Genomic DNA, 27,026 nt, shown 5'->3' with positions numbered 1-27,026 from the left:
GTTGATCTGAAGCCAGGAGCTAAGCACTTCTTCCAGGTCTCCCACGTGGGTGCAAGTGCTGAAGCAGTTGGGCATATTCCACTACTTTCCCAGGCCATTAGCAGAGAGCTGGATCAGAAGTGGAGTAGCCGGGACTGGAACGGGGATATGGGTTGTTGGTGCTGCAGGCAGAGGCCTAACCCACTATACCGTAATGCTGCTCTCCACCCTGTAAGTTTCTTATATATTGTACTTGCATTTTACCTTTTGAGTATTTGTTTACATATGCAACAGATACAGAGATCTTTTCTCTTCCCTCAGTGTTTCCTTAGTTTATATTCTAGCATTTGCTTCCCATAATTTCTTAGAGTTCCAATTCAACCCAGAGCAGGCTTTTTTCTAAAATTTTATAAGTTGATTCTAAAATTTATATAAACATGAAAAGAATCTAAAATAGCCAAGTTTTAGTACACAGATTTGTGATTTAGGGATTTACTATAAAGCTAGAGTAAGCAAAGATAAATATATAAATCATGGAAACAGAATAGTCAAGATAGACCCACATTTGATTTTTCTATAAAGAGAAAATTATAATTCAATAGAGAAAGAATAGTCTTTTAAACAAATGTAACTAAAACAACTAGATATCTGTGTAGAACTAAATAAACCTTGATCCTTACCTCACACCAGATTATTTCATAGTAGATCATAAACTTAAACCTATAAGCTAAAACTATACAATTTGTTCAAGAAAAATAGAAAAAAAACTTTTGTAACCTTGGGGTAGGCAAAGATGTCTTTAGAGATAAGAAGCACAAAGCATAAGAGAAATATATTGATAAAATGAACTTTATAAGAATCAAACATGGGGCCGGCATTGTGCAGCATTGTGCATTGTGCTGCTTCCAGCATCAGCATCCTATGTTGCAGACCCAGCTATTCCACTTCAGATTCAGCCTCTTGCTAATGTGCCTTGGAAATCAGCAAAGATGGCCCAAGTGCCTGAGCCCCTGCTGCCCATATGGGAGACCTGGATGGAGTTTCAGGCTCCACCACATGGAAGACCTCTCTCTCTCTGTCACTCTGTCTTTCAAATAAATAAATCTTAGAAAAAAAAAAAAAAAAAGAAACAGGGTGGACGTTTCGCCTAACTTATGACAATAGTTAAGATGCTTGCATCCCACATTGGAGTCCCTGGGTTTGATACTCAGCTCTAGCTCCTGACTCTACCTTCCCTTCTTGTTAATACAGACCCTGGGAGGCAGTGGTAACGACTCAAATAGTTGGGTTCCTGCCACCCATGTGGGAGACCTGGCTCCTGGCTCGTGGTTCCTGACTCCCAGCTTCAGCTCCAGTCTCAATCCAGACCCAACCTCTGCCCTGGATGTTATGGGCATTTTGGGGAGTGAACCAGTGGATGGGAGTTTTTTTCTCTCTCTGCCTTTCAAATGAATTTTTAAAAGATGTTCAACATCAGGGCTGGTGCTGTGGCGCAGTGGGTTAAAGCCCTGGCCCGAAGCGCCAGCATCCCATATGGGTAGCCGGTTCTAGTCCTGGCTGCTCCTCTTCTGATCCAGCTCTCTGCTATGGCCTGGGAAAGCAGTAGAAGATGACCCAAGTCCTTGGGCCCCTGCACCCACGTGGGAGACCTGGAAGAAGCTCCTGACTCCTGGCTTCAGCCTGGCCCAGCTCCAGCCCTTGCGGCCATCTGGGGAGTGAACCAGCAGATGGAAGCCCTCTCTCTATGTCTCTGCCTCTGTCTGTAACTCTGTCTTTCAAATAAGTAAAGTAAATTTTTTTTTTTTAAAAAGATGCTCAACATCATTGGTCACCAGGGAAATAAATGTTAGAACTAAAATGAGAGGACTGGTTCACTTTGCTAGATGGATACAATAAAAATGACTTATAAACCTAGCATTGGTGAGGATGTGGAGCAACTGGAACTCACATATTGAGTTGTTGACAAGAATGTAAAATGAGCAACTTTGGAAAACCCTTTGGTAGTTTCTTATAAAGTTAAATATGCATTTTTACCAATATGACTCAGCAATTCTACTTTTAGATTTATACCTAAGATAAAGGAAGACATACGTCCACATGAGACTTGTACATGAATCTTCATTGATGCTTTATTCATAATATCTCAAATTGAAAACAACCCAAATGCCCATCAACATATGAATCCATACAATGGAATACTTCCTGACTGTAAAAAGCAATAAATTACTAATTCATGTAGCCACATAGATGAGTAGTATAGATATTATGTTGCACAAAAGAAGTCAGGTGCAAAAGAGTATACTGATTCTGTTTATATGCAGTACTGGAACAGGCAAGACTAATCCGTGGAGACAGAAATCAGATCAGGGGGCTGGCATTGTAGCGTACCAGATGAAGCCACCGCTGGATGCTGGCATTCTGTAATATCCCAGGGCACTGGTTGGAGTCCTTGCTGCCCTACTTATGATCCAGCTTCCTGATAATGCTCCTGGGAAGGCAGCAGAAGATGGCCCAAGTTCTTGGACCCCTGCCACCTGTGTGGGAGACCTGGATGGAGTCCTTGGCTATTGGCTTTGGCCCGGCCCAGATCTGGCTGTGGTAGCCATTTGGGAAGTTTATCAACAGATGGAAGATTTCTCTCTCAACATGTCTCTCCCTCTCTCTGTTACTGTGTGTTTCAAAATAAATTAATAAACTTATACATTTTTAAAAAAATCAGATCATTGGATGTCTAGAGTAGGATGGAGTTTGGAGATAGACTGCAAAGCATGAAAGAACTTCCTGGCAAGATTAAAAAAAAGTTCTGTATATTGTTTAGGGTCATGGTTACATACATATATTTGTAAAAAGTAATTCACCTGAGGCCTGCGTTGTGGCGCAGTGTTGTGAACCTGTGTTTCTGGTTCAAGTCCTGGCTGCTCCACTTGTGATTCAGCTCTGTTAATGTGCCTATGAAAGCAACAAAAGATGGCCCAAGTACCTGGGTCCCTGCCACCCAGGTGGGAGACCCAGATGGAGTTCCAGGCTCCTGGCTTCGGCCTGGTCCAGCCCCAGCTGTTGTGGCCATTTTGTGGCAGGGACTCCTTTCCTAAGGTAGGAAAAAAGAAACCCACTAAAGGCAGAAATGGAAGGGGCTTTCCAGCTGGGGCTTTCTGATAACAAGAGGGCATAGAAACTTTCCAAGAAAAGCCACTTTGCAACTGAAACAGTTTTAGTATTTACATGTGCAGCCTTGTAACAATCATGCAAGTGGTGTTATAACTCTAAAATATCCAATCGAAATATGTGTAACCAGATATGTAAAGGGAAACTTAGAGCTGTTGGTGCCAGGGTGTACATGACAGTGCTCTGTTTTGTTCGGGGGCCCAGACTGTGGATACAAATCATCTGGGACCAGCCGCATAGGGAATAAAATCTGTTTTCCTGTTAAAAGCCCTGGTGTCTCACCTCTTTGTCCAAGTATCCTGCTGCAATTTGGGGAGTGAACCAGCAGACAGATTTCTGTCTGTCTATCTGCAACTCTGCTTTTCAGGTAAATCTTTAAAAAGAGTAATTTTTCTGTACCCTCACAATATGTGGATTTTATGGTATATAAATTAAACTTGATAAGGTTAGTTTAAAAAAACGTGAAGCATTTATTCTTAATCCCGACTTTTTTCCTTTAGTAGTCAGGTTAATGTGCCTATGACTTAATAGCTACAAACTGTATGCTAATATCTTGATTTCCTCCTACCAGAGTTACTATATAGAACCTTAGAAGCCACTCGGAAGGGGTAGATTAACTGTGGTGGTTGGAATTCAGGAAAACTTCCTTGTGGCATTTCAGATGGGTCTTTTTTTTTTTTTTTTTTAAGATTTGTTTATTTATTCAAAAGTCAGAATTACACAGAGAAGAGGCAGAGAGGGAGAGAGGTCTTCCATCCAGTGGTTCACTCCCCAATTGACTGCAATGGCTGGAGCTGCGCCGATCCGAAGCCAGGAGCCAGGAGCTTCTTCCGGGTCTCCCATGTGGGTGCAGGGGCCCAAGGACTTGGGCCACCTTCTACTGCTTTCCCAGGCCATAGCAGAGAGCTGGATCGGAAGTAGAACAGCTGGGCCTCGAACCGGTGTCCATACGGGATGCTGGTGCTTCAGGCCAGGGCGTTAAACTGCTACGACACGGTGCCGGCCCCAGATGGGTCTTAATTCCGCTGGTTTTTCTTAAGCTCCCTGAAAGTACAAATGCATTTGGGCTCACCCTTGACTCCACTATGGCTGAACTGTTTCAGGTACATAGGTGCACTGAAGAAATGTTGATTTGAATGATTTTGTAGTCACATTATTTAAAAATGCCCAGTTGGTTTGCTTATAAATGGAGTTGGACTAAGTTATTTATAAAATGACATGTTTCTTAATAATTATTGGTAAGCATTTAGCGAAGGCTTCCCTTGAGCCGGGAACACAAGCTGTTCACGGGGTTGTGATGAAGCAGTTCTCCCCCGAGTGCTGTCGTGCCAGTCTGATGCCTTGGAGGACTTTCGGCCTGCATTACATCTAGGTGGGATTTTCAAAAGGCTCATGGAAAATGCACATTCCACTTTCCATGAACTTCTTGAGGTCTCCTTTATATCCTTAAGGATTGACATCTGTAGAGCTGCATGGGGGTGTTTTTATTATTTATATTAAATAAGTCTTGAGAAGCAGCTACTTCAACAATCAACTGAGCATCACAGAGTGTAAGGTCATCTTTATCATTGCCTCAGTGTCTCCATTTTGATTGAATTTTATTGGTTTTATGATATGCTTCATTTAGTATCATTGACTAGTTTAAGAAGGCTAGTAACTTCATAGGGCTGGAGCTGTGGCATAGCAGGTAAAGCCACTGCCTACTGGTGTTAGTGTCCCATGTGGGTGCCAGTTCAAGTCCTGGCTGCTCCACTTCCAATCCAGCTCTCTGCTATGGCCTGGGAAAGCAGTGGAGGGTGGCCTAGGCCCTTGGGCCCCTGCACCTGCGTAGGAGATCTAGAAGAGACTCCTGGCTCCTTTGGATCTGCGCAACTCAGTGATTGTGGCCATCTGGGGAGTGAACCAGTGGATGAGGGCCTCTCTCTCTCTCTCTCTCTCTCTCTCTCTGCCTTCAAATAAATAAATATATATATTTTAAAAGAAAGCTAGTAACCTCAAAAATTACTTGACATAGCCTTCAAACCGGTAAATCCTGGCCATGATTTTTTGCCATTAGAGATTTTTTTTAAGATTGATTTGTTTATTTTGAAAGTCAGAGTTACAGAGAGAGAGGGTGAGACAGAGAGAGAAAGATCTTCCAACCACTGCTTCATTCTCCGGGGAGTCCACACTGGGCCAGGGCAAAGCCAGAAGCCAGAAGCTCCATCCAGGTCTCCCACATGAGTGGCACAGGCCCAAATACATGGGCCATCCTCTGCTGCTTTTCCAAGCCATTAGCAGGGGGCTGGATTGTAAACAGAGCAGCTGGGACATGATCTGGTACCCATATGGGATACTTGTGTCCCACGTGGTGGCTTTACCGGCTATGCCACAATACTGGCCCCAACTGTTCATAGATTTTAAGCTTATTAATCCTTTTCACCAAATATTTCAAAATGTGAGAAATTAAATTCCTGCTTCTAATTTTTAGGGTAACACTTGTCTGGAGAATGGATCTTTCTTGCTGAACTTTACAGGTTGTGCAGTGTGCAGTAAGCGGGATTTTATGCTGATCACAAACAAATCCTTGAGAGAGGAAGATGGAGAAGAAATAGTTACCTATGATCGTAAGTAGGTTTTTTTTTTTTAATGTCAAGTTTGTTAGCAAATATCAGTTTTTGGAAGTATCCCGAGGTCTATTTTGATACTATATTGCAGCACATAGTAAGTTTTGTTTTGTTTGTAAAGATTTATTTATTTCTCTGAGAGGTAGGGTTACACACACACACACAGAGAGAGAGAGAGAGAGGGAGAGACAATCTTCTATCTACCAGTTCACTCCCCAAATGGCCACAACAGCTGGAGTTGGGGAGAGACAGAGAGAGGGAGAGAGGGAAAGAGGGAGAGAGGGAGAGACAATCTTCTATCTACCAGTTCACTCCCCCAAATGGCCACAACAGCTGGAGTTGGGCCAGTACAAAGCCAAGAGCCTGGAGCTTCTTCCAGGTCCTCCCACATGAGTGTAGGGGCCCAAGGATTAGGTGGTCTTCTACTGCTTTCCCAGGCCATAGCAGAGAGCTGGAAGGGAAGAGGAGTAGCCAGGACTAGAACTGGCCCACATGGGATGCCAGCACTGCAGGTGGTGGCTTTATCTACTACACCACAGCGCCTGCCCCAGTAGGTAGGTTTTTAAGTGTAAGGTATGGGCTGTCCTTGTAGAGTTCCTGACCCCAGCTGTTGCAGTGTCTGGGGAGTGAACAGCAGATGGAAAAGCGGTCTCTGTCACTCTGCCTTTCAGATAAGTGGCTAAGACTACTAAATGCCCCTGAGGTGCTGTGGGTTTGTCATGTTTTTACCGCTGTAGCTTCTCCTGGTCTCCTATCTTACTGTCAGTGTGCTTTAAGACTCTGCTTGGCATGCCTGTGTCCCGTATTGGAGAGCCTGGGTTCAAGGCCCAGCTTCACTTGCAATTCTAGCTTGCTGCTAATGTACCCCCCAGCAGGCTCAAGCACTTGAAGCCCTGCCCCCCATGTGAGAGACCTGGATTGAGCTATTTGCTCCTGGCTTCTGCCCGGCCCAGCCCTGACTGTTTCAGGCATTTGGGGATTGAATCAGTGAATGGCAGATTTCTGTCTGTGTCTTTCTCTCTGCCTTTCAAGTAAGATGGAAGTAGATTAATAAAGATGAAAAGAGTGATCACACAGCTGAAAAGAAGATTCTAGGAAGCATCTTTTTCTTTCTTTTTAGCAGGTAGCCACTGTGAACTGTGGGAGAGCATGGTGGTTAAGAGGCAAGGGCTCTGGCCAGACTGTCTGGATTTGAACTCAAAACCCTCTAGCTCTAGCTGGGTAGTCTTCCTAGTGACTCAACCATGGTGTGCCATTGTACTTATAGAGCTTTTGAGAAAAATTAAGTGAATAAGTAGGTTTTAAAAATACTTACTCTGGGGCCGGCGCCGTGGCTCACTAGACTAATCCTCCGCCTTGTGGCGCCAGCACACCGGGTTCTAGTCCCAGTCAGGGCACCGGATTCTGTCCCGGTTGCCCCTCTTCCAGGCCAGCTCTGCTGTGGCCAGGGAGTACAGTGGAGGATGGCCCAAGTCCTTGGGCCCTGTACCCGCATGGGAGAGCAGGAGAAGTACCTGGCTCCTGCCATCGGATCAGTACGGTGTGCCGGCCGCAGCGCACCGGCCGCGGCGGACATTGGAGGGTGAACCAACGGCAAAGGAAGACCTTTCTCTCTGTCTCTCTCTCTCTCACTGTCCACTCTGCCTGTCAAATAAATAAATAACACAATAAAAAATACTTTGTCACAGAGTAAGGACACAATAAATGATATTATTATATTGTTTTACTAGATTTTTTTTGTTACCATTAAATTCATGTAACTGATTACAGTAGTGCAGTTTCTGTCATTCCCAAGAGTAAAAACTTCTATCCAGTTAGATAGAGCCAGCTAGCTTAAAAAACACTGTTAATGGGCCGGCGCTGTGGTATAGTGGGTTAAGTCTCTGCCTGTGGCACCTGCATCCCATATGGGTGCCGGTTTGAGTCCTGGCTGCACCCACATGGGAGACCTGGAAGAAGCTTCTGATTCTTGGCTTCAGATCAACCCAGCTCTGGCCATTGTGGTCATTTGAGGAGTGAACCAGCAGATGGAAGACCCCTCTCTCTCTCTCTCTCTCTATCTGTAACTCGGCCTCTCAAATAAATCTTTAAAACACACACACACATATGTATCTATTAGTTGATTACCTTAGAGAGTTTTCAGTGGAAACCAATATATATGTATTACGTCTCTGAGTTCAGACCCTTAATTCTGTATTGTTATGTGACACATTCTGGATTTCTTGTATAAGTTGTTGTTATAGTAAGTTTCCTGCTAAGTTAAATATGATGTAATTAAGATTATTTTAAGCAATATCATGTTTAGAATAGACATTTCACTGTTTTAAGACACTCTAATATTTGCTTACCAAAGTCTCCTTTTGTTTTGGCAGATCTGTGTAAGAATTGTCATCATGTAATAGCCAAACATGAGTATACCTTCAGTATCATGGATGAATTTCAGGTAAATGTATATATACGGGTATATTGTTGGGAGGAAGAGAATAATAAGAGTACCCTTGAGACCTAGATTTAAATACATGAAACTTGTATAACAAATAAAAAAATTTTCTTTAAAGATTTTATTTATTTACTTGAGAGGTAGTGTTACAGTGAGAGAGGGACAGAGAAAAAGGTCTTCCATCGGCTGGTTTACTCCCCAAATGGCTGCAATGGCTGGAGCTGTGCCAATTTGAAGCCAGGAGCCAGGAGCTTCCGGGTCTCCCATGTGGGTACAGGGGCCCAAGTGCTTGGGCCATCTTCTACTGCTTCCCCAAGTCATAGCAGAGAGCTGGATCAGAAGAGGAGCAGCCAGGACTCAATCGGCACCCATATGAGATGGCAGCGCCGCAGGCAGAGGATTAACCTACTGTGCCATAGCACCAGCCCCAACAAATAAAATTTTAAACAAAGAAAATCTAGATGCAATTTTCGTAAATGGAATACTAGCAAATATTTCTCTTGATTAACTTATGCCTTAAAAAAAGATTTATTTACCTATTTGAAAGAGTTATATAGAAAGGAAGAGACAGGAACAGAGAGAGATCTTTCATCCACTGGTTCACTCCCCAAATGGCAGTAATGGCCAGGCTGGGCCAGACCGAAGCCAGGAACTAAATGCAGGTCTCTCATGTGGGTGGGAGAGGCCCAAATACTTGAGCTACCTTCTACTGCTTTATCCCAGGCACATTAGCAGGGAGCTGGATTGGAAGTGGAACAGTGGGGACGCTGGTACCATATGGGATTCTGGCATTGCAAGTAGCAGCCTTACCTGCTGTGCCACAACACCAGCCCCAATTTGTGCCATTTTCGGTTAACAGTGCAATATTTCAGTACACATATATTTCATAAGCTGATCAAAACAGGTAGTTAGCATAATTAGCATTTCTGTTTCCTCATCTCTTCTTTAGAGTTTAGCAGCTTCTGTGTTCCAGTTCTTCATACAGTGTTGTAAACTACAGTTGCCCCGCTCTGCTGTGGAGCGCGAAGACCTGTTTCTTCTATCTGAGTGCGTTCCTCTCCGTTTTGCAGCCTTCCTCTGTCCTTCCTGCCTCAGTCTCTGGTAGTCACTGTTCTAAGTTCAGAGTGACTCTTTTAGCTTCAGCATATGACTGGCAGAGTGTCTGGGTCTTCTCCTTGTGCAAAGTAAGAGAGAAAGACTTCAGGTGTGCTTGTGGGCGCCTGTCACCCTGTCTTCACAGGGGCCCCACCGCAGTGTCGGGGTCTGTTGCTTCAGTTTCTGAAGAGCAGCACGTTAAGACTTCTCATAAGGTTTCCTTTGTGCTGCTTTGTTCTCCGGCCACTTTTGTGATTGCGTACTTGATGGCTTTCAGTGTGGGCCTGTCTCCTGTCGCCATACTTGCTGGGCACGGGCGTTGTGATAGGGAGTTATCTTTGTTTTCCCTAGTTGGCATGTAGAGCTGAGCACCTCTGTAGTCTCAACGCAGTAAGACATGTGGATTTTTCCTTTCTTTTTAAATAAAGATTTATTTCTTTTTAAAAGATTTTGTTTATTTGTTTGAGAGGTAGATTTAGAGAGAGAGGGAAAGAAAGGTCTTCCAACCGCTAGTTCACTCCCCAAATGGCTGCAATGGTCAAAGCTGAGCTGATCAAAAGCCAGGAGCCAGGAGCTTCTTCCAGGTCTCCCACACAGGTGCAGGGTCTCATGCACTTGGGTCATCTTCTGCTGCTTTCCCAGGCCATAGCAGAGAGCTGGATCAGAAGAAGAGCAGCCAGGACATGAACCGGTGCCCATATGGGAAGCCAGCACTGCAGGTGGAAGCTTAGCCTACTATGCCATGGCACCAGCCCCAAGATTTATTTTTTTTCTTTGAAAGAGTTACAGAAAGCAAGGGAGAAACAGAGGGACAGAGCTCTGCTTCTCCATCTGCCAGTTCACTCCCCAAATGGCCAGGGCTGGGCCATCCCGAAACCAGGAGCCTGGAACTCCATCCAGGTCTCCCACATGAGTGCAGGGGCCCAAACATCTGGGCCATACTCTGCTGCTTTTCCAAGCAGCACTCTCAGGGTGCTAGATTGGAAGCAGAGCAGCTGGGACTTGAACCAGCACCCATATGGGGACGCCAGCATCACAGGTGGTGAGTTAACAGCCCACTATGCCATAATGCTGGCACTGTGAATAGTATTTCTAAAATAGGTGTATCAAAGTTGCAGAAGAGGAAAATAGGTGTATCGAGGTTGGCACTGTGGTATAGCCGGTGAAGCTGCCACCTGCAGTACTGGCATCCCATATCGGTGCCTGTTCAAGACCCAGCTGCTCCACTTCTGATCCAGCTCTCTGCTGTGGCCTGGGAAAGCAGTAGAAGATGGCCCAAGTCCTTGGGCTCCTGCACCCGTGTGGGAGACCTGCCCATGTGGTAGGAACCCACCTGCTTGAACCAGCAGTGCTGCTGCCAGGGTCTTGCACTAGCAGGAAACTGGAGTCAGGGGCTGGAATCAACCCCAGGCACTCCGAGTGGGACGTGGACGTCGTGACCACATGCCCAAATGCCACCCACGCTGCCCCTGCTGCACTTCTTCAGGAATCACATGTTAGCTTCTCTCTTTCTAGCATCTTTGTTTTCTCCTTGGGATTTTTTTTTCTGCATTACATGTAGTTAGTTTTTCTATATTTGTTAAAATCCTTTCGTTCCACTCAGCTACTTCTTTGACTCATCGCGTAATCATCTCTCTCCTTCCTTTTGCTTCTTTAATTGAATAGATCTCTACTTTCCCCACTTATTTCCCTGTGCTTCTCTTAACTACCTGTAAACTGGTTTTCATTTTCACATTACTAAAACCGCTCTCTCAGGGGTCCCATAATCTAGCCAAATTCTGTGGCTTTGCTTTGCTTCTTATCTCTATTAAGGTCTCTCCTGGATCTGGGTCTGTTAACTGTTGATATCTTTTTGAAACATTTCTTCCCTTGAGGTCCCTAGTGCTTGAGTTTATTTGTTTTTAAATAAATTTAACCACTCCGTTGTTTTTTCTCTTATTTCCTTTCTTGTTTTTCCCTAATTCCCTTGAGTTTTGGTCTCTGCTCTAGAACCGCCTCTGAACTCCCTCACACAGTGAGCGCACAGTCTCAGTGGGAACTTCTTGGGGATCTTCCAGATCTCCTCATCGAACCCTGACACCTCACCTGCCCTGTTTTCTCCCTGTGGTTCTCTTGGTTTTTTGTTTGTTCGGTTTTTTTTTTTTTTTTTTTTTTGCTTTTTGCTTTTTGTTATTTTTTTTTCAGCTCTACAAACACATTTCCAGGACCATACCTAGTGAAGCTTAAATTGCTAAAGCAGCCTCCGATTGAAGTTTTATCACTGCCATTGAATTAATCTTCCTTAGGGATAGGCATTTGGCACAGCTGTCAAGGTACTGCTTAGGATGCCTGTATCCCATTGGAGTGCCTGTGTTCAAGGCCCACCTCCACTCTCCATTCCAGCCTCTGGCAGTGATGGCTCAAGGAGTTGAGTACCTGATACCCAGGTGGGAAACAGATGGAGTTCCTGGGTCCTGGCTTCAGCCTGACCTTGCCCACTGTTGCAGGCATCTGGGGGGTTAAACCAGCAGATAGGTGATTTCTCTGTGTCTGTCTTCTGTATTTCTCCCTGCCTTTCTCAAGATGAGATTTCCCACCACCATTGTTTCATTTTATTGTAGACATCATATGGGAAATTTAAACAAACTCAACAGTAGACAGAGTCATATGCTAACCTTCTCTACCCAGCTTCAGTTTGCTGTATTTGTCCCTCCCCATTCTACAAAACAATACAGGATTATTCTGAAGCAAATCACAAGCATGTCACTACCCTGTAGTATTTCACTACAGATTTCAGAAACATAAGGGTCACGTGTTGGGCATTTGGTGCAGCAGTGAAGGCACCACCTGGGACACCACATATTATTTTTGAGTACCTGGGCTCAAGTCCCAGAACTGCTTTTGATTACAGCTTCCTGGCCAGTGTGCTCCTTGAGAGGCTTATGACTCAAATCCTTGGTTCCCACCATGCACGTGGGAGACCTGGGTTGAGTTCTGGGCTCATGGCTTTGGCCTGGCCTTGCTCCAGTCGTCGTGAACATTTGGGGAGTGAACTAGCAGGAAGGAGATCCTTCTGTTTGCCTTTCAAATAAAGGGGGGGAAATGTTAATATTGGGAATCTATTCTTTTTTTTTTTTTTTTTTTTTTTTTTTTTTTTTTTTTTTTGACAGAGTGGACAGTGAGAGAGAGACAGAGAGAAAGGTCTTCCTTTGCCGTTGGTTCACCCTCCAATGTCCGCCGCGGCTGGTGCGCTGTGGCCGGCACACCGCGCTGATCTGATGGCAGGAGCCAGGTACTTATCCTGGTCTCCCATGGGGTGCAGGGCCCAAGGACTTGGGCCATCCTCCACTGCACTCCCGGGCCACAGCAGAGAGCTGGCCTGGAAGACGGGCTCCCTGACTGGGACTAGAACCCGGTGTGCTGGCGCCGCAAGGCGGAGGATTAGCCTAGTGAGCCGCGGCGCTGGCCGGGAATCTATTCTTAAAACAACCATAGTACCACTGCTGAGCAAAGTAAGATTTTCTGATGGCAAGACTAGAGGGGTGGGGGGACAGCAGTACAGAGTTTAAATGGAAAATACATTTAACTGATTACAAGTAGTCCTTACTTTTTAAAAATTCTGTTGACAAAAAGCCCTTAAATGAACTGTGTGTTTACTTCAGGAAGCTGACAGAAATGTAAGACTCTCTCCTGCTTCTCGGTGGACCAGGGAAGGAGGAGAATTCGGGTCAGAATTAACAGAATTAATTAACAATAGGGGAAAAGGACCAGTGGGTCCTAGAAATAGAACACAGGGTCTGGTCTTGGCCGAGGCTGATCCTACCCCCTCCACCCGTCCTTCCAGATCTGCACCCCTGGGCCCTGCCCTGTGCTCCTGGGCATCCTCAGGTCCGCTGAGTCTCTGCTTGGCCAGCTTTGGTGAAAGGCTTCCTCATGCCACGGTGTTGGCAGCACAGGGCACTGTGTCCCTGGTGTCACAGGTTAGAATTCTAGACATTTTCCCACAGAAGCACCGCTATATATGGTTAGACTCCATAGCACTCATGTAATATAAATTTAAGGACTTGTGGACTTTCCTGGGAACTGCTATGGATCACATACTTCTGTGGGAAATTGCTTTTGAATTCCATACAATTGACGTACACTGAATCTGGATTCCAGACTGCCTATAAAATAAAAGTTGCCAGTGTAATCAGTCTTGCTGATTCAGTAATCTGTACAGATTGTGCTGTGTGTGGGGTTTTTCCCTCCTTTTAGATTGTTAGTGTTGTGAGGTCAGATCTTGTCCTTGCCTTCTTTCGTGGCTGCCAGCACACCTAGCACCTTGCACAGCGTACAGCATTGAGTATAAACTTTCAGTGGATACATTGGTTGGAAACTCGGGAGTTTGTCTAGTTTAATATATTCCTCCCCCACTTTTTTTAAAGATGTATTTATTATTTGATAGGTAGAGTTACAGAGGGAGAGGGAGAGACACAGAGAGAGAGAGAAATCTTCCATCTGCTGGTTCACTCCCCAGTGGTTGCAATAGCCAGAGCTGGTCCAGCCGGAAGCCAGGAGCCAGGAGCTTCTTCTGAGTCTCCCATGTGCAGGGGCCCAAGCACTTGAATGAGCCTCTGCTGCTTTCTCAGGCACATCAACAGGGAGCTGGATTGGAAGTGGAACAGACAGGGCTTGAACTAGCCCCCATATGGGATGCCATCGCCACAGGTGGCTTTACCCACTACAGCACAGTGCTGGCCCCATGTTTTCCATTGTTTTAAAAAGATTTTATTTATTTGAGAGGTAGAGTTATACAGAGAGAGAGGGAGATGACTTCCTTCTTCTGGTTCACTCCCCAGATGGCTACAGCGGCCAGAGCTGGGCCAACCTGAAGCCAGGAGCTTCCTCAGGGTCACCTTCATGGGTGCGGGGGCTCAAGCAGCCAGGACATGAACTAGTTTAGTGCCCGCTACACCACAGTGCCAGCCCCATCCTTTTTTTATTTTTTTTATTTTTAAAAAGTCATTTTTGTTGTGTATTAGTGTTAGGCACCCTAGAAAGGGACAGCTCTAAGAACAGCAATTTTTCCTCAGGGACCCACACTCTATGTGCTCTGTTAACTTTCAATAGCAGTGCTAAGCTAATTAGGAGTGCTTTCTAAGTCCAAGAAATACCCATTCATTTCCAAGACGACCTTCTTCTTTCTGTAACATAGTAAATAAGAGCATGTGTTCAATTTATATAAACAAAAAGGATACACAGAATAAGCCTATGAGGCTGCTGATGGATGTTGAAGACAGTGAGTCCCGAGGGGACATCCGTGACAGCTGGTAGAGAGCGGCTTTCCCAGAGGGGGTCAGGCGGCATCTTTCTGCCTTTCCTTGAGGTAACTGTGCACTTTGTCTGTTCTAGGAGTACACCATGCTGTGCATGTTATGTGGCAAAGCTGAAGACACAATCAGTATTCTCCCTGACGATCCCCGACAAATGACCTTGTTATTTTAAGGATCCTTCTGCAGTTCTGTTGTGACTGTGTTGGGCTGGTTTGCAATACTGCAGGTGTACTGGTTTGTCTTAGCTAGTTTATAATGAAAACCTTTGCATGCTTTTTTTTCTTCCCCCCTTCTCTTCTTAGTTTTTTGGTGAGGAAAAGTGCTTGGAGGGCTTGCTGCTCTCTGGAGTTGAGCTTCCCTGCTGAAGTCTCCAGTTCCCATCGGTGCAGCCAGAGAGAGACTTCCTTGTGGGCAGTTACACAGCCAGAGAATACCCAGAATGGACATGCACTTAGTCTAGGTCTCAGGTTCTCAGAAAGGAATCAGGGCCCCTTGGAATGATGGCCGATTCTAGGACTTGAGCAGGAAGTAAACCAGATGAGTCTGGAACATTTTGTGCCTCCTCCCGCCACCCCCCACCCCCCCCCCCAAAAAAAAGAAAAAACAGTGCTAAACAAATGACAGTGATTGGTGGTATGCCAGAGAGAGGAGCCAATCGAAGGCCTCCAGTCACCAAAACTATCTAAATATGAGGCATGGCATACTAGTGAATTGAATTTAATTGTTTGTGCTTGGTCAAACAATTTGGGCAATAAAATAAAGTAGTATTGGATTTTTTTCTTTTTTCTTTTTTTTTTTTTTCCAGGGAATGGCTTTATTTCTTCAGCAAACACACTCAGCCCACAACACAGAACACTAAATCACAAAGTACAAATCCGAGAAAGGGAATACCTTTACTAAGTTACAAAACTTTGGCAAATCAATACAGTACTGTTTACTGTAACAAAATCATATTTTTTGTTGGAGTTATATATTCTTGTAGTGCTAAATGTTCACTCCAAAAATATCATTTAAGTACCAAAGGAAAACACTGGTTTTCAACAGAGCAAGTTATTTTATACAAATTAATGCCTTTTAAAACTGTACAGTTTCTCCTTTACAGTGAATTCCCTCATGCAAGCTGTTGAATTCTACAGCAGTAGCACAGGGGTGTGTTTGGAAGGGGCGGCTGTTTTATTCTGGGGTTGGTCCAAAGCCAGGTAGAGTAAAGTAGTACTGGGTTATGAACAAAACTATATAATAGATACCCAGGAGTCCACACTGATAGAAATGATACTGAATGAAGAGATGGGAGAGGACAGGCAAACCTCCCATGCAGATGAACTCCAAGTGGTTTATGTGGATGCCCCCACCCTTCAGTGTGGACTGAGCGTGGTCATTTCCTTCCAAACAGTATGATAAAGAAGGGGTGAGGAGTAACTTGACGGTGGGGAAACCTGACAGCCACCGGTTGAGCCTGGCGATCAGGGTTAATGCCATCAGTGATAGGCCCTGTGGAGAGCGTGTACCCTTGATGTAATGAGTCTTCTCCCCCATTACCTCAGTCCACTCATGGGAAAAGCATCACACAGACCCCAGGAGGGGCGTTCTACAAAAATACCTGCCCAGTGTTACTCAAAACTGCTAAGTCACCAAAACCGAGGGAAGCGCGAGGAACTGTCATGGCCCAGAGAACCCTAAGGAGTCATGGTGACTGGGTGCAGTGTGGCGTTCCACATGGGATCCTGCGCCAGAAAAAGGACATTTGGTAGAAATTAGGGAATGCTGAATACAGTGTGCACTTTAGTTAATATGAGCGAATAGAATGGCACCAAAGGGATCCTAGAATCTCTTCACTTGCACAGCTGAATGAGCACTGGGGGTTTTAAACTCTGGCATTCATGCCCCTCTGCCAATTGGTAGTGGAATAACCATTAAGCAGAGCCCTACTCTGTTCATTGTCCCCTTTCTATTAAATCCAGCTTATAAAAAGTGATACATTGGGGCCGCGGGCGCTGTGGTGTAGCAGGTAAAGCCACTGCCTGCAGTGCCAGCATCCTATATGGGCGCTGGTTCAAGTCCCGGCTACCCCACTTCTGATCCAGCTCTCTGCTATGGCCTGGGAAAGCAGTAGAAGATGGTCCAAGTGCTTGGGCCCCTGCACCCGTGTGGGAGACCTGGAAGAAGCTCCTGGCTTCGGATTGGCACAGCTCTGGCCATTGCAGCCAACTGGAGAGTGAACCATCGGAGGGAAGACCTCTCTCTCTCTCTCTCTCTCTGTCTCTGTCTCTCTCCTCCTCCTCCTCTCTCTGTGTAATTCTTTAAGATAAATAAATAAATCTTTGAAAAAAAAGTGATATATTTCCTTCACAGTATTGTTAACAGAGCCAATGGAATGAATGACTGTAAAATGCATTGGAAGGTGTATAAGGAACTGGATAGAATGATGTGGCTTCAGTTCTCATTCTGGAACCAAAACTTAAAGGATCAGGCATTAGAAACAAAATTGTTTCTTCTTCAGATCCAAGAGATTTTAAAACCCTAAGGCCTCGCTTATATGAAAAAAAAAGAAAAAGTGAGCAAAGTGTTTGTTGTTGATACCAGGAGAAAGCTTTGTTGTATAACAGTAATAATAGCTGAGATTTGTTGAGGGCTTACTATGTGCCAAGACTTTTTAAAGTGATTATTTAACCCACAGGGTAGGTACTGCTCTTATTCCAGTTTTAGAGCCCAAAGCACAAAGCGGTGAACTTGCTCAGGTTCACACAGCCACTGCAGAGACCCCCGCTCAGTGATGGCGCTGGGAAAGCAGGAGGCACCTGCGGTCAAGGCCAGCACCGTGAGGGTCGTAGGCAGGTCACACGCGGGTTCATTGCTCGGAAAGTCACGTCAGCTGCTGCCGAGGGATCAGTCGTTTTATTCCTGGAAAATGTTTTCCATTCTGCTGCAAATCTATATCTGACCTGCTGAGGAAACCATTTGGTGAAATGAATCCCGAAAGCAGAGAAAATGCCTCATTACCTTAAATAGCAGGACTAAGCCCATTATAGCCTCTGAATTGTCCCTTCTTGGGTTTGTTAATGTGTCCGGCTTAGTCATTTGAAGCAAGAGTATGATCTTATCTGCCCCTGCTGATCTCTTCCTCTAATTGCAGAATGTGCGATTATTTGTTTTGGACTGTTGGTTACAAAAATTTAAAGCATACGATTCTAGCTGTGTATTTCATTTTTATTCAGCCAATGTTGTGTTATGTTTTGTGACCCTTTCTTTATCATCTTCTGGAATTTTTCTAGAATGGCTCTAATAGTGGCTCTAATAGAATAAAGACCTCTTGAAGCCAGTTCCACCGAATCCTTATTTTCCTGTTCAAATGAAGGGGAACTGGGCAAACACATTGGTGTTCTTTACTTCCCATCCTGAGAAATGAAAAGGAAAAAATAAATCACTGGAAATATGGGCTTGTCCTGGCACCTCGTTCCTTATCTACTCGTTCCATGATGTGCACATCTGGCATCTGACTTGCTAGGCTGTTGAAGTTCAAAGCTTGGGTTATATTTGTTGTATCGTTTTAGCTAGCTCTGTCTTTCTCAGATGGCCTTGGGTTTTCCCAGAACTAATAAACTGACATTTGAGATGGTTTGGACACAGCCAAGTGCAGCTTGGTATTTGTAAGCTATCACTGAGAGGAATTTATTCCCTTTTCATTTTAGTACATCAAAAAGCCTTTGGTTTCATTCAGGGCCTCTTTCTTGACTGAATTTGAGGCGCTCACTTTTAAAATATATGTTTCTTGACTGCAGGGCAAGTCTGTACTGTGAGATTCAATTTTGTTGAGTGGAAAGAAAACCCAGAGAGCTGGGTCTAACATTAGCTGTGCTACCTGCTAATAGTGGGGCAGCGTGGCACTTCACTTACCCTGACTGTACACTGGTTTCTTCAGTGGAGAAATAAAAACAATTATTCCTTCACAAAGTTTTTAAATAAAATGATACAACCTGAGTGAAGCCTTTTTTTTTTCTTTTTAAGATTTATAGTTTTACCTATTTGATAGGCAGAGTTACAGAGAGAGGAGGAGAGACAGAGGAGTGACAGAATCTTCCATCAGCTAGTTCACTCCCCAAATGGCCTCATTGGCTAGGGTTGAGCCAGGCTGAAGCCAAGAGCCCAAAGCATCTTCTGGGTCTCCAGCAGGGTTGCAGGGGTCCAAGCACTTGGGCCATTTTCCACTGCTTTCCCAGGTGCATTAGCAGGGAGCTGGATCAGAAGTGGAGCAGCCGGGTCTCGAACTGGCTCTCATAAAGGAATGCTGGTATTGCAGGCTCAGGCTTAACCTGCTACACCACCACACCGGCCCCATGAAGCCATTTTTAGGTTTTGTAGCACTGGTCTCTTATGAAAAAAACTGAGCGAGATTGCATTGCAGTCAGGTAGTACTTAGCAGGGAGACTCGCCTAGCTTGTACTTTCAACTCTGCTGCTAGTTAGCCCTTCGTTCGTGGCAAATGTCTTGCCTACTTACCTTCTCTTTAAATAGATAAAAATTCCTTATGGGGTCCATATGAAGAATAAATAACTAATGTATATAACACAGTGTGTGAGCATAGTAAATATTCAATAAATGATAGTTTGGGTGATGGTTGTGACAGGGATTATAAGAAAGTTCTAGAGTTTGGCTCAGTGCGTCAACTGGAAAGGTACAGCCATGGAAACAGTCATGGGACTAATCATTGATTTCGGGCTCTGTACCTTGGTCCCCCTGCCAAATCCCTGATTCAAGCTGTGTCTCTTTCTAAGAGCCCTCATAGCAGCAATTCTTTTGTCCTAAATTGAGTAGCATTATCCTAGCACCTCTGGGAGAGCTTGTTAATGAGACTTCTCCCAGCTTCTGGGGGCCCCAGGGAAATCTGATTAAAAGATTGTGTTGATCTAGGAAAGTGGCTGATTGTATTAAAGCTTCGCCTTGTCTGTCTACGACTGAGGCTGAAAAAGGGGAGCAGACAAGAGGAATAAAGAAAACACTTTCTCTTTTCTGTTCCTTTCAGCAACAACACAAGGAAGGATTTAGTAAAGCTGAAGATCTTGTAAAACAAGTTCCTCCGGTCCCGCCTTCCCTGCTCTGCTGCCCCGGAACCAAGGCAGCGAGGTACATCTCAAACAGACAGAAACCCTCTCCCTTGCCTGGGTGTGGAGCCCTCTTAGTACCTTTATGGCCTCTTCTAACTCTCTCTGCAGATTTCCTCATACTGTAATTCCCATTCCTGTGGGAATCCTAAAATAATTCTTTGAACTTGGGCCTCATGGGAAGGAGTCAACAGGCTGTACTTGCCTGGCAGGCCCTAAATTGCCTGCGGCATGACGCCAGCATCCGGGACAGCTGGTTCCATTATTGGCTGTAACAACAGGCTATAGCACTGTCAAGATAATGAGCAGATCACACCAACGCCCGACACGAATTCTCGGTTTAATCAGCTCATGCAGTTATTGTTCTAAAATCAGTGCACCGTCCTGTCCCCAAAGAGTTCATAGTCCAACTGTTGGCTTTGAGAACAGGAATCTGAAGGGATTGAGTTTCCAGAAGAATCAGGCAAAGGGCAGCCTTAACTTAGCTGAAGGCTCTCAGGGGATTCCAGCTGTATTGCTCAGGTGACCCTTTTGAATTAAGTGCTGTCAATGACAGCACTGTGGTTGACGATGAGAGAATGGGGATCCTTAACCGTTATTCCACGTTTGCTTCGCAGATGAGACAAGTGTCTGGAAGTGGTTATGGGGGACAGCAGTTACACGATTTCCTCGGCATTGTGGTTCTCCTGAGGCCCTTCAGGACTTCACTGAGAAGTGAAACAGCCCACCTAGTGGTCAGAGAGGGGAAAGACGAAAAGAGAAGGATCCAGAAGGTCTGTGGGGCACAGTGTCAGGGCAGCGGCCTGTCAGCAGGCGTCTCCGCTGGAGCATCGCAGTGCTTGGGTGCTGGTGGTGAAACCGAGCCCCTATTCAAGTGTCCCTAAGAGCACAGGCAAGACACCAGCGGGACCCAGGCTCCCAGCCTTAGCTCCAGCTTCCCTTCCCTTCCCTTAGGATGCACAGCATCACTCACCAATCAGAGGCAGGCCGTGAGCACCACTGACCAACCAGGAACCTGGAATGAGCTGAGCATGCGCCTCTCAGCCTAGTTTCCATCTATACCAGACTTCACCCTGTGCTCCTTGGGAGCCCAGGAATTAAGTGATAGAATTAAGTGATGGTTGCCTAGCTCCTTGCTGCACACCATCTACTTTCCCATCACCCCGATGTCAATGATTAGCTTTCTGCACATTGGGTCAGCAGTCCCAGGTGTGGGGGTTCCGTCGTCACACCTCCAGCTAGTTTGAGGGGAGCTGTTCAAGCAACACTTCCAGAACGTGCCTGCGGTGATCGGGGCATCCCAGACACCATCTTCCCAATGCCCTTGGGCATAGCCCTTGTCACAGCCAACGCCAATGACAACGGCAGGCTAGAAGCATCAGGTTCTCCCATCCCCTGCCTGAATCTGTGAGTGTGTGAGTTTGAGAAGAATAAGGGTGGAATGTGAACTTTATTTTTTTAAAAGGTTTATTTATTTATTTGAAAGAGTTTCACAGAGAGAGAAGGAGAGGTAGAGAAAGAGAGAGAGAGAGAGTGAGAGAGAGTGAGAGAGAGGTCTTCCATCTTCTGATTCACTTCCGAACTGGCTGCAATGGCTGGAGCTGCACAGATCTGAAGCCAGGAGCCAGGAGCTTCCTCTGGGTCTTCCCACAGGGGAAGGGGCCCAAGGACTTGGGCCATCATCTTCCACTGCTTTCCCAGGCCATAGCAGAGAGCCGGATCAGAAGTGGAGCAGCCGGGTCGAACCATCACCCATATGGGATTCTGGCACTGAAGGCAGCGGCTTTACCCACTATGCCATAGTGCCAACCCTGGAATGTGAACTTTAAAAAGCAAGCAGTTCGGCGCCACAGCTCACTAGGCTAATCCTCCGCCTTGTGGCGCGGCACACTGGGTTCTAATCCCGGTCAGGGCGCCGGATTCTGTCCCTGTTGCCCCTCTTCCAGGCCAGCTCTCTGCTGTGGCCCAGGAGTGCAGTGGAGGATGGCCCAAGTCCTTGGGCCCTGCACCCCATGGGAGACCAGGATAAGTACCTGGCTCCTGCCTTCGGATCAGCGCGGTGCGCCAGCCGCAGCGCGCCGGCCGTGGCGGCCATTGGAGGGTGAACCAACGGCAAAGGAAGACCTTTCTCTCTGTCTCTTTCTCTCACTGTCCACTCTGCCTGTCAAAAATAAAATAAAAATAAAAAAATTAAAAAAAATTAAAAAAAAAAAGCATGCAGATCAGTCTACCAAAGGGTCAGACACATATTAGTCAACAAGGTAACCAGGAAAAAGATAAAACACTCTTGGTGTTTCTAGTAACTGCATTGCCTGTCCCCTGGCTACTGGTACAAACTAAGCAAACAGACTTCTTAGGAAATTCTCAGGTACAGGCCATATCTAGTTGGCCCAATGAAAGGAAAGGCCACCACAAAACACAGCAAACACCGGAGTAAGGGTAAAGGTTTATTGTCAGGTGGGGGAAACCTGACAGGCTGCCTCCCCGTGCACTGGGGGAACAGGTCTTATATAGCTTTGCAGAGGTAAGGAAGTGGGGGCAGCAGATCCACCAGGGTGGGGCTGGATCTGACGCTTGTGATTGGGCTGTTTGGTCACCTGACTTCTAGTGAGCCAGGCTGGGCTTAGAATGAAGCTTATTGTACAAAATGGCCACGGGGCCAGAGCCTATGATGGTGCCACAGATAAGACTGTATGGTTTTACTAACACCCGGTACCCCCAGAATGGTGTCTTCCTGTTATAACCTCCCAACAACCTCCTAGTGCCCTCATCCAAAGGACTTTTCCTCCTCCTTTGGTCCTTACGCCTTCTCTCCACCCTCCATTTTGGAGTGCAACCCTAAAGTAACAATTCAGTTCCAACTGCCTGCAGCTCCCACTGCCGTGGCTCGCCTTGCCCGGACCCTGCCCCCTTGATCAAAGCCTCCGTCTCCCAAACCTTTGGGTGCTACCAGCAGTCGCCCCGCCCCTCCACCCCCTGGCAAGGAAGAAGACACGAGAGCCGGGCCATTCGCACACCTGCCCTTTATTGGACTCATCTGCCAGGCTGGCGCGGGCCTTCACGCTGCTCAGACACCACCCATGAGGCTTTAGGAAGGTGCCATCATTCTGTGAAGGCCCAGGGCCCACCCAAGACTCGGAGCCAAGCGGGATCACCGACCAGAAGGTTCGAGAGGGGAAAAGCAAACGCGTGGATGAGAAGGGCAAGGGGACCGGGCAAGGGGCAGCTCCGGTCGCGCGTGGCTGCCGAGGGCCCCCGGCGGCGGCGGCTCACGCTATATGGCGACCTTGAGGAGGCGCTTGATGTCCGGCTCGATGTTGATGGTGGGGAAGGTGCGGCTGTAGCGTCGGAAGGGCTCGCCCTCCGGCCCTATGAGGAACTTCTCGAAGTTCCAGGCCACATCCGAGCGGCGCACGGGGCTCCAGATGATGAACTTGGGGTCCGTCATGAGGGAAAACGGGTCGTCGTGGGGGTAGGGCAGCTTGTCCTTGAGGTAGGCGAAGACGGGGTGCTGGTTCTGCCCGTTCACCTCGCACTTCTGGACGAGAGTGAAGGTGGGCTGGTACCCACCCCCGGGGCGCACGTACTTGAGACTGTTCAGGATCTCCTCATCCTGACAGTTCTCCTGCGGAGGGGGGAGAGAGAGAGCATGGAAAGGGGCGTGGCCACCACAGGGGAAAGGGCGGCTCCACCCCATGCCCGTCTCTGCTTTCCATCCCGTGTGTGCGCGCCACTCTCCTCTCCCTGGGCTTTGTCCTACCGCGGGCTTGGAGCGTGCCCCTCACACGTGTGGTTCGATGCTTGGCTCCGGCCATTTCTGGAAGTTCTTGGTGTTCCTAGCATGGGTGCTCTGCCACTTAGAGTTCCGCCCTCTCAAGCTGTGGCTTCTCCCTCTAACCCACCCCGAGCAGTTCTTAGAGGGTTTCTCTGGGGGCGGGGGACTTGGGATTCAGGGCAGAAGAAAGGGGTGAAGGGCGGCTCAGGTCATCGGAGAGCCTCGCCTTCTGTTCACCTACCCAACCCACCTACCCACACGCACACACACACACACACCCTACAACACCCTTCCTTCCCTCTACCCTGGTTTTTCATCCCTTGCTTCTAATTACCTACACCTCTGTTGAGGACAGCCTTGCCGCCGCCCTACTGAGCTCCTCACTCAAAGGCTGCCGTCGAGGCCCGGAGGAATGGCACCTGCAGCCTCTGGCTCCCTCTATGCCATGTCCTAGACGTGAAGTGCCGCTAGGAGCAAGCTCTGTGGGAGGCAGATCCCTCCCAAGGTGGTCGAGTTTTCCAAAGCCATGAAGGCAAAGCAAGGTAGAGACAAGGAATGTACTCAACATGGAACCGCTTCGTGACCAAATGGGCTGGGCAGGATAGAAGGCGGTGGGTTCTGGAATTAGGTGGGGGAGAGGGATGCTTGCGGCAATGAGTGCTTGAGGGCTAAGGGCTGTGGATCTGGGCTCAGCAGCCATTTCTGTGTTGTAATCCAGAATCTTGAACTCTGTGCACAGCTAGGCATGCTGTAGCTCAGAACCTGCTCCTGTCTTCCCTTCCCCCACCCTCTTCCCCATGCGCTCACTGTTCAGCACTTGCTACCCCCACCGTGGTGGGGACCCTTGTCCTCCACCCGCCACAATGTGAGAGTCAGATATCTCCCTCGGGGATGGAGCTCCTGCCTCGGACCTACTGGAACCAATTAGTACAGTCAGTTCCAGGCCGTCCCGGACATCAGGAGTCCAGAATCGATCGCTATTAGACTTCTTATCTCTTAGGGCAGTGGCTGGCTGGCTCCTGGTCTGGACTCCCTCCAGTAACAAGCCAGGCCCGAGTGACAGGTGGAGGGCTGCAGAAACGCCTCTGAAGAGCGTCTGCCCTTTCCGTCTCTCCTGCGCTGCAAAGGCTAGAGAGAGCCCCAAGGGGCAAGGAATGGCAAGTGCAGTCATGGCCGTGGCGCAGGCCTGTTGCAGCAATGACCCCTCAGCCTTCCTGCTTACGTCTCTCCGATCTCTTCCTCGTCTTCCTGCCTCTGTGCACTGAGCCTCCAGGGATTATAACTAGAAGGCTTCTTAGGGGGCATTCTGCTGCGAGTCCAGTGAAAATCCTAGGTGGAAATAGAAGGAGCCCTAAAAGATAAGGCGGGGTGTGCGGGCTGCAGATCTGCAGTGACGTGACTGGTTCAGAGATGGGAGGGTGTGCGTGAAGCCCACAGGTGCTTGAAGCCCGTGCACGTGCAGACCTCCCCCTGGCTCCAGCTGCACTTTCCACTGGGCTGAGCTAGCTACACAAACATCTTCACTCCAGTGAAGCTGCTTATGTTTGCTTAGAGCTTTCTTTTCGCAGGTTCCTTGGGATTCTCTTATCCCCTGAACCCCACGTTTAACCCTTTGAGCTAAGTGGATGATCTCCAACTTAGGAAAGAGGAAACTAAACCAGGAAAGGTGCATGGCTTTTCCGGGGGCAGGGAGCTATTCAACAGCAGAGCCAGCTCTGGCTGGGACTGAGGCTGCCGGACTCAGGTCAATGCTAATTTGATTCTTGATCTTCTGTTTCCTCCACTCATTCGTCCAATATTCAATATTCAACGAGACACTCAGGACACAAAGGAGAGAAAAACAGCCCATGGAATCTAACAGGAAGACAGTAAACAGTAAAAACGCACACCCTCAGTATTTAGTCTCAAAACATATCTACATCCCCTTGATATTTTACATGAACTTAAAGACCTAGATTGAGGCTGGCATTGTAACACAGTGGGTTAAGATGCCTCCTGGGGTGCCCATCCCAGAATGCCTGGGTTCGAGTCCCAGCTACTCTGCGACTGATCCAGCTTCCTGCTAATACACACCTGGAAGGCAGCAGGTGATGGCTTAAGTGTTTGGGTCCCTGCCGCCTACATGGGAGACCCGGATGGAATTCTAAGCTCCTGGCTTCAGCCTGGGCCATTCCTGGCTGTTTCGGGCTTTTAGGGGGACTGAACAAATGGATAGAAGCTCTCTGTCTCTCTCGCACTCTGCCTTTCAACTAAATAAAAAGTCTAGATGAACAAAACATACCCCGTGATTCCATCTACTGCACACACAGAAGCATTCGCTTGCTTTCCTCACCCTCCTCGGGCTGCGTCAGTGCAGCTCCTCGGGTTCAACCCAAGGGGCCTCTCACCTGATGTCCAAACTGGTTGCAAGGGAAGCCGAGCACCACCAGGCGCCTGGGGTAGCGGCACTGCAGCTCGTTGAGCTGGGTGAAGTCCCGGGTGGTGGTGCCTCAGAGAGAGGCCACATTCTCAATCAGCACCGCCCTGCCCCGGAACGTGTTGAAGTCTACCTTCTCCCCGTCCAGGCTGACGGCAGTCAGGTCGTAGAAGGACTTGGCGATGTAAGCCATGGCGAAGCGCTGAGTGAGCCCTGCAGAGTCGGGGAGCCCACTTAAGGGTCCGTCACGGGGGTGGGCGGGGAGGAAGGCGGAGTCACCAAGGAGTACAGAAAGGTCTTTGAGAAGTGCCCAGGATGACTTAGCAAAAACAGGCAGCCACCTGTTGGAACAAGGAGCTTGTGCCTCCTATTTACTCTGAACAAAGCCACCGCCCTGCCCCGCCCTGCTGGCGTCCTGGGCAGGGCCAATCTGATACCTGTGTGCAGATGTGAATAATTCACTACCTTCAGGAAACTCGAGCCATAAAGGCCTAAGGAGAGGAAAACAAGGGAGGGGCGCGGAGGGGGCGCAGCAGGGTTGACTCCTGCCTGCCCCAGCAAGCCATTTTCCCTTGGCACACACCTGTACAGGATTCCTTTATTGAGTGCCAATCTGTGAATTGGGCAGCGAGCCTGTGGGGTCTGCAGGGCTCAGAAAGAGGAGGGAGAAAATTGGGGGCTCGCGTGCACCTGTTGGAAGCTACACGCTACTGTGTGCATTGTTCTCTTTGCCTGTCGCTTCCCACAAGGGCCACTTCAGAGGGGAGTATGTCTTTTTCTAGAAAGAATGGCTCTAAAAGAGCCTGCGTGGTGGCAGAGTGGGTAAAGCTGCCATTTGCGATGCCGGCATTCCATGTGGGCGCTGGTTTGAGTCCTGGCTGATCCACTTCTAATCCAGCTCCTTGCTAATGGCCTGGGAAAAGCAGAGGAAGATGGCCCAAGTGTTTGGGCTCCTGCTAACCATGTGGAAGACCTGGATGGATGATGGAGATCTGGATGAAGTTCCTGGCTCCTGGCTTTAGCCTGGCTTAGCCATGCCATTGCAGCCATCTGGGGAGGGAACGAGTGGATGGAAAATCTCCATCTCTCTCTCTTTCTCTGTAACTCTGCCTCTCAAATAAATAAGTAAATCATTAAAAAAGTATGAAGAGAAGTAA

General features: G+C 47.4%; 2 protein-coding genes across 4 annotated transcripts in view; one reads left to right on the top strand and one right to left on the bottom strand.

The window, feature by feature from the left end:
- The window catches only part of CHURC1 (churchill domain containing 1), a 28,276-nt gene extending 5,491 nt beyond the window's left edge, over positions 1-22,785 (top strand). The window contains exons 2-5 of one of the 3 annotated variants that reach the window (XM_051838734.3): positions 5,615-5,750; positions 8,123-8,193; positions 19,600-19,700; positions 22,663-22,785. In XM_051838734.3, coding sequence (XP_051694694.3) covers positions 5,615-5,750; positions 8,123-8,193; positions 19,600-19,700; positions 22,663-22,762 — 408 coding nt within the window. In that variant the 3' untranslated portion in view covers positions 22,763-22,785. Of the gene's footprint in view, positions 1-5,614; positions 5,751-8,122; positions 8,194-14,658; positions 15,352-19,599; positions 19,701-20,295; positions 21,198-22,662 lie in introns of those variants that run through there. The other 2 variants (XM_051838737.3, XM_008251131.5) reach the window with 2 other exon arrangements.
- On the bottom strand, positions 22,682-26,223 carry GPX2 (glutathione peroxidase 2). The gene is given in 2 exon segments (NM_001256893.1): positions 22,682-23,303; positions 25,841-26,223. Coding segments are annotated over 2 exon segments (573 nt in total). The 5' UTR covers positions 26,063-26,223; the 3' UTR covers positions 22,682-22,952.
- Between the last annotated feature and the right edge of the window lie 803 nt (positions 26,224-27,026).

This window comes from Oryctolagus cuniculus, chromosome 20 (genome assembly GCF_051225735.1).
Source record: "Oryctolagus cuniculus isolate XC-2025 breed Fujian yellow rabbit chromosome 20, ASM5122573v1, whole genome shotgun sequence".
Lineage (NCBI taxonomy): Eukaryota > Metazoa > Chordata > Mammalia > Lagomorpha > Leporidae > Oryctolagus > Oryctolagus cuniculus.
This window is presented reverse-complemented; position numbering and strand designations above follow the sequence as displayed.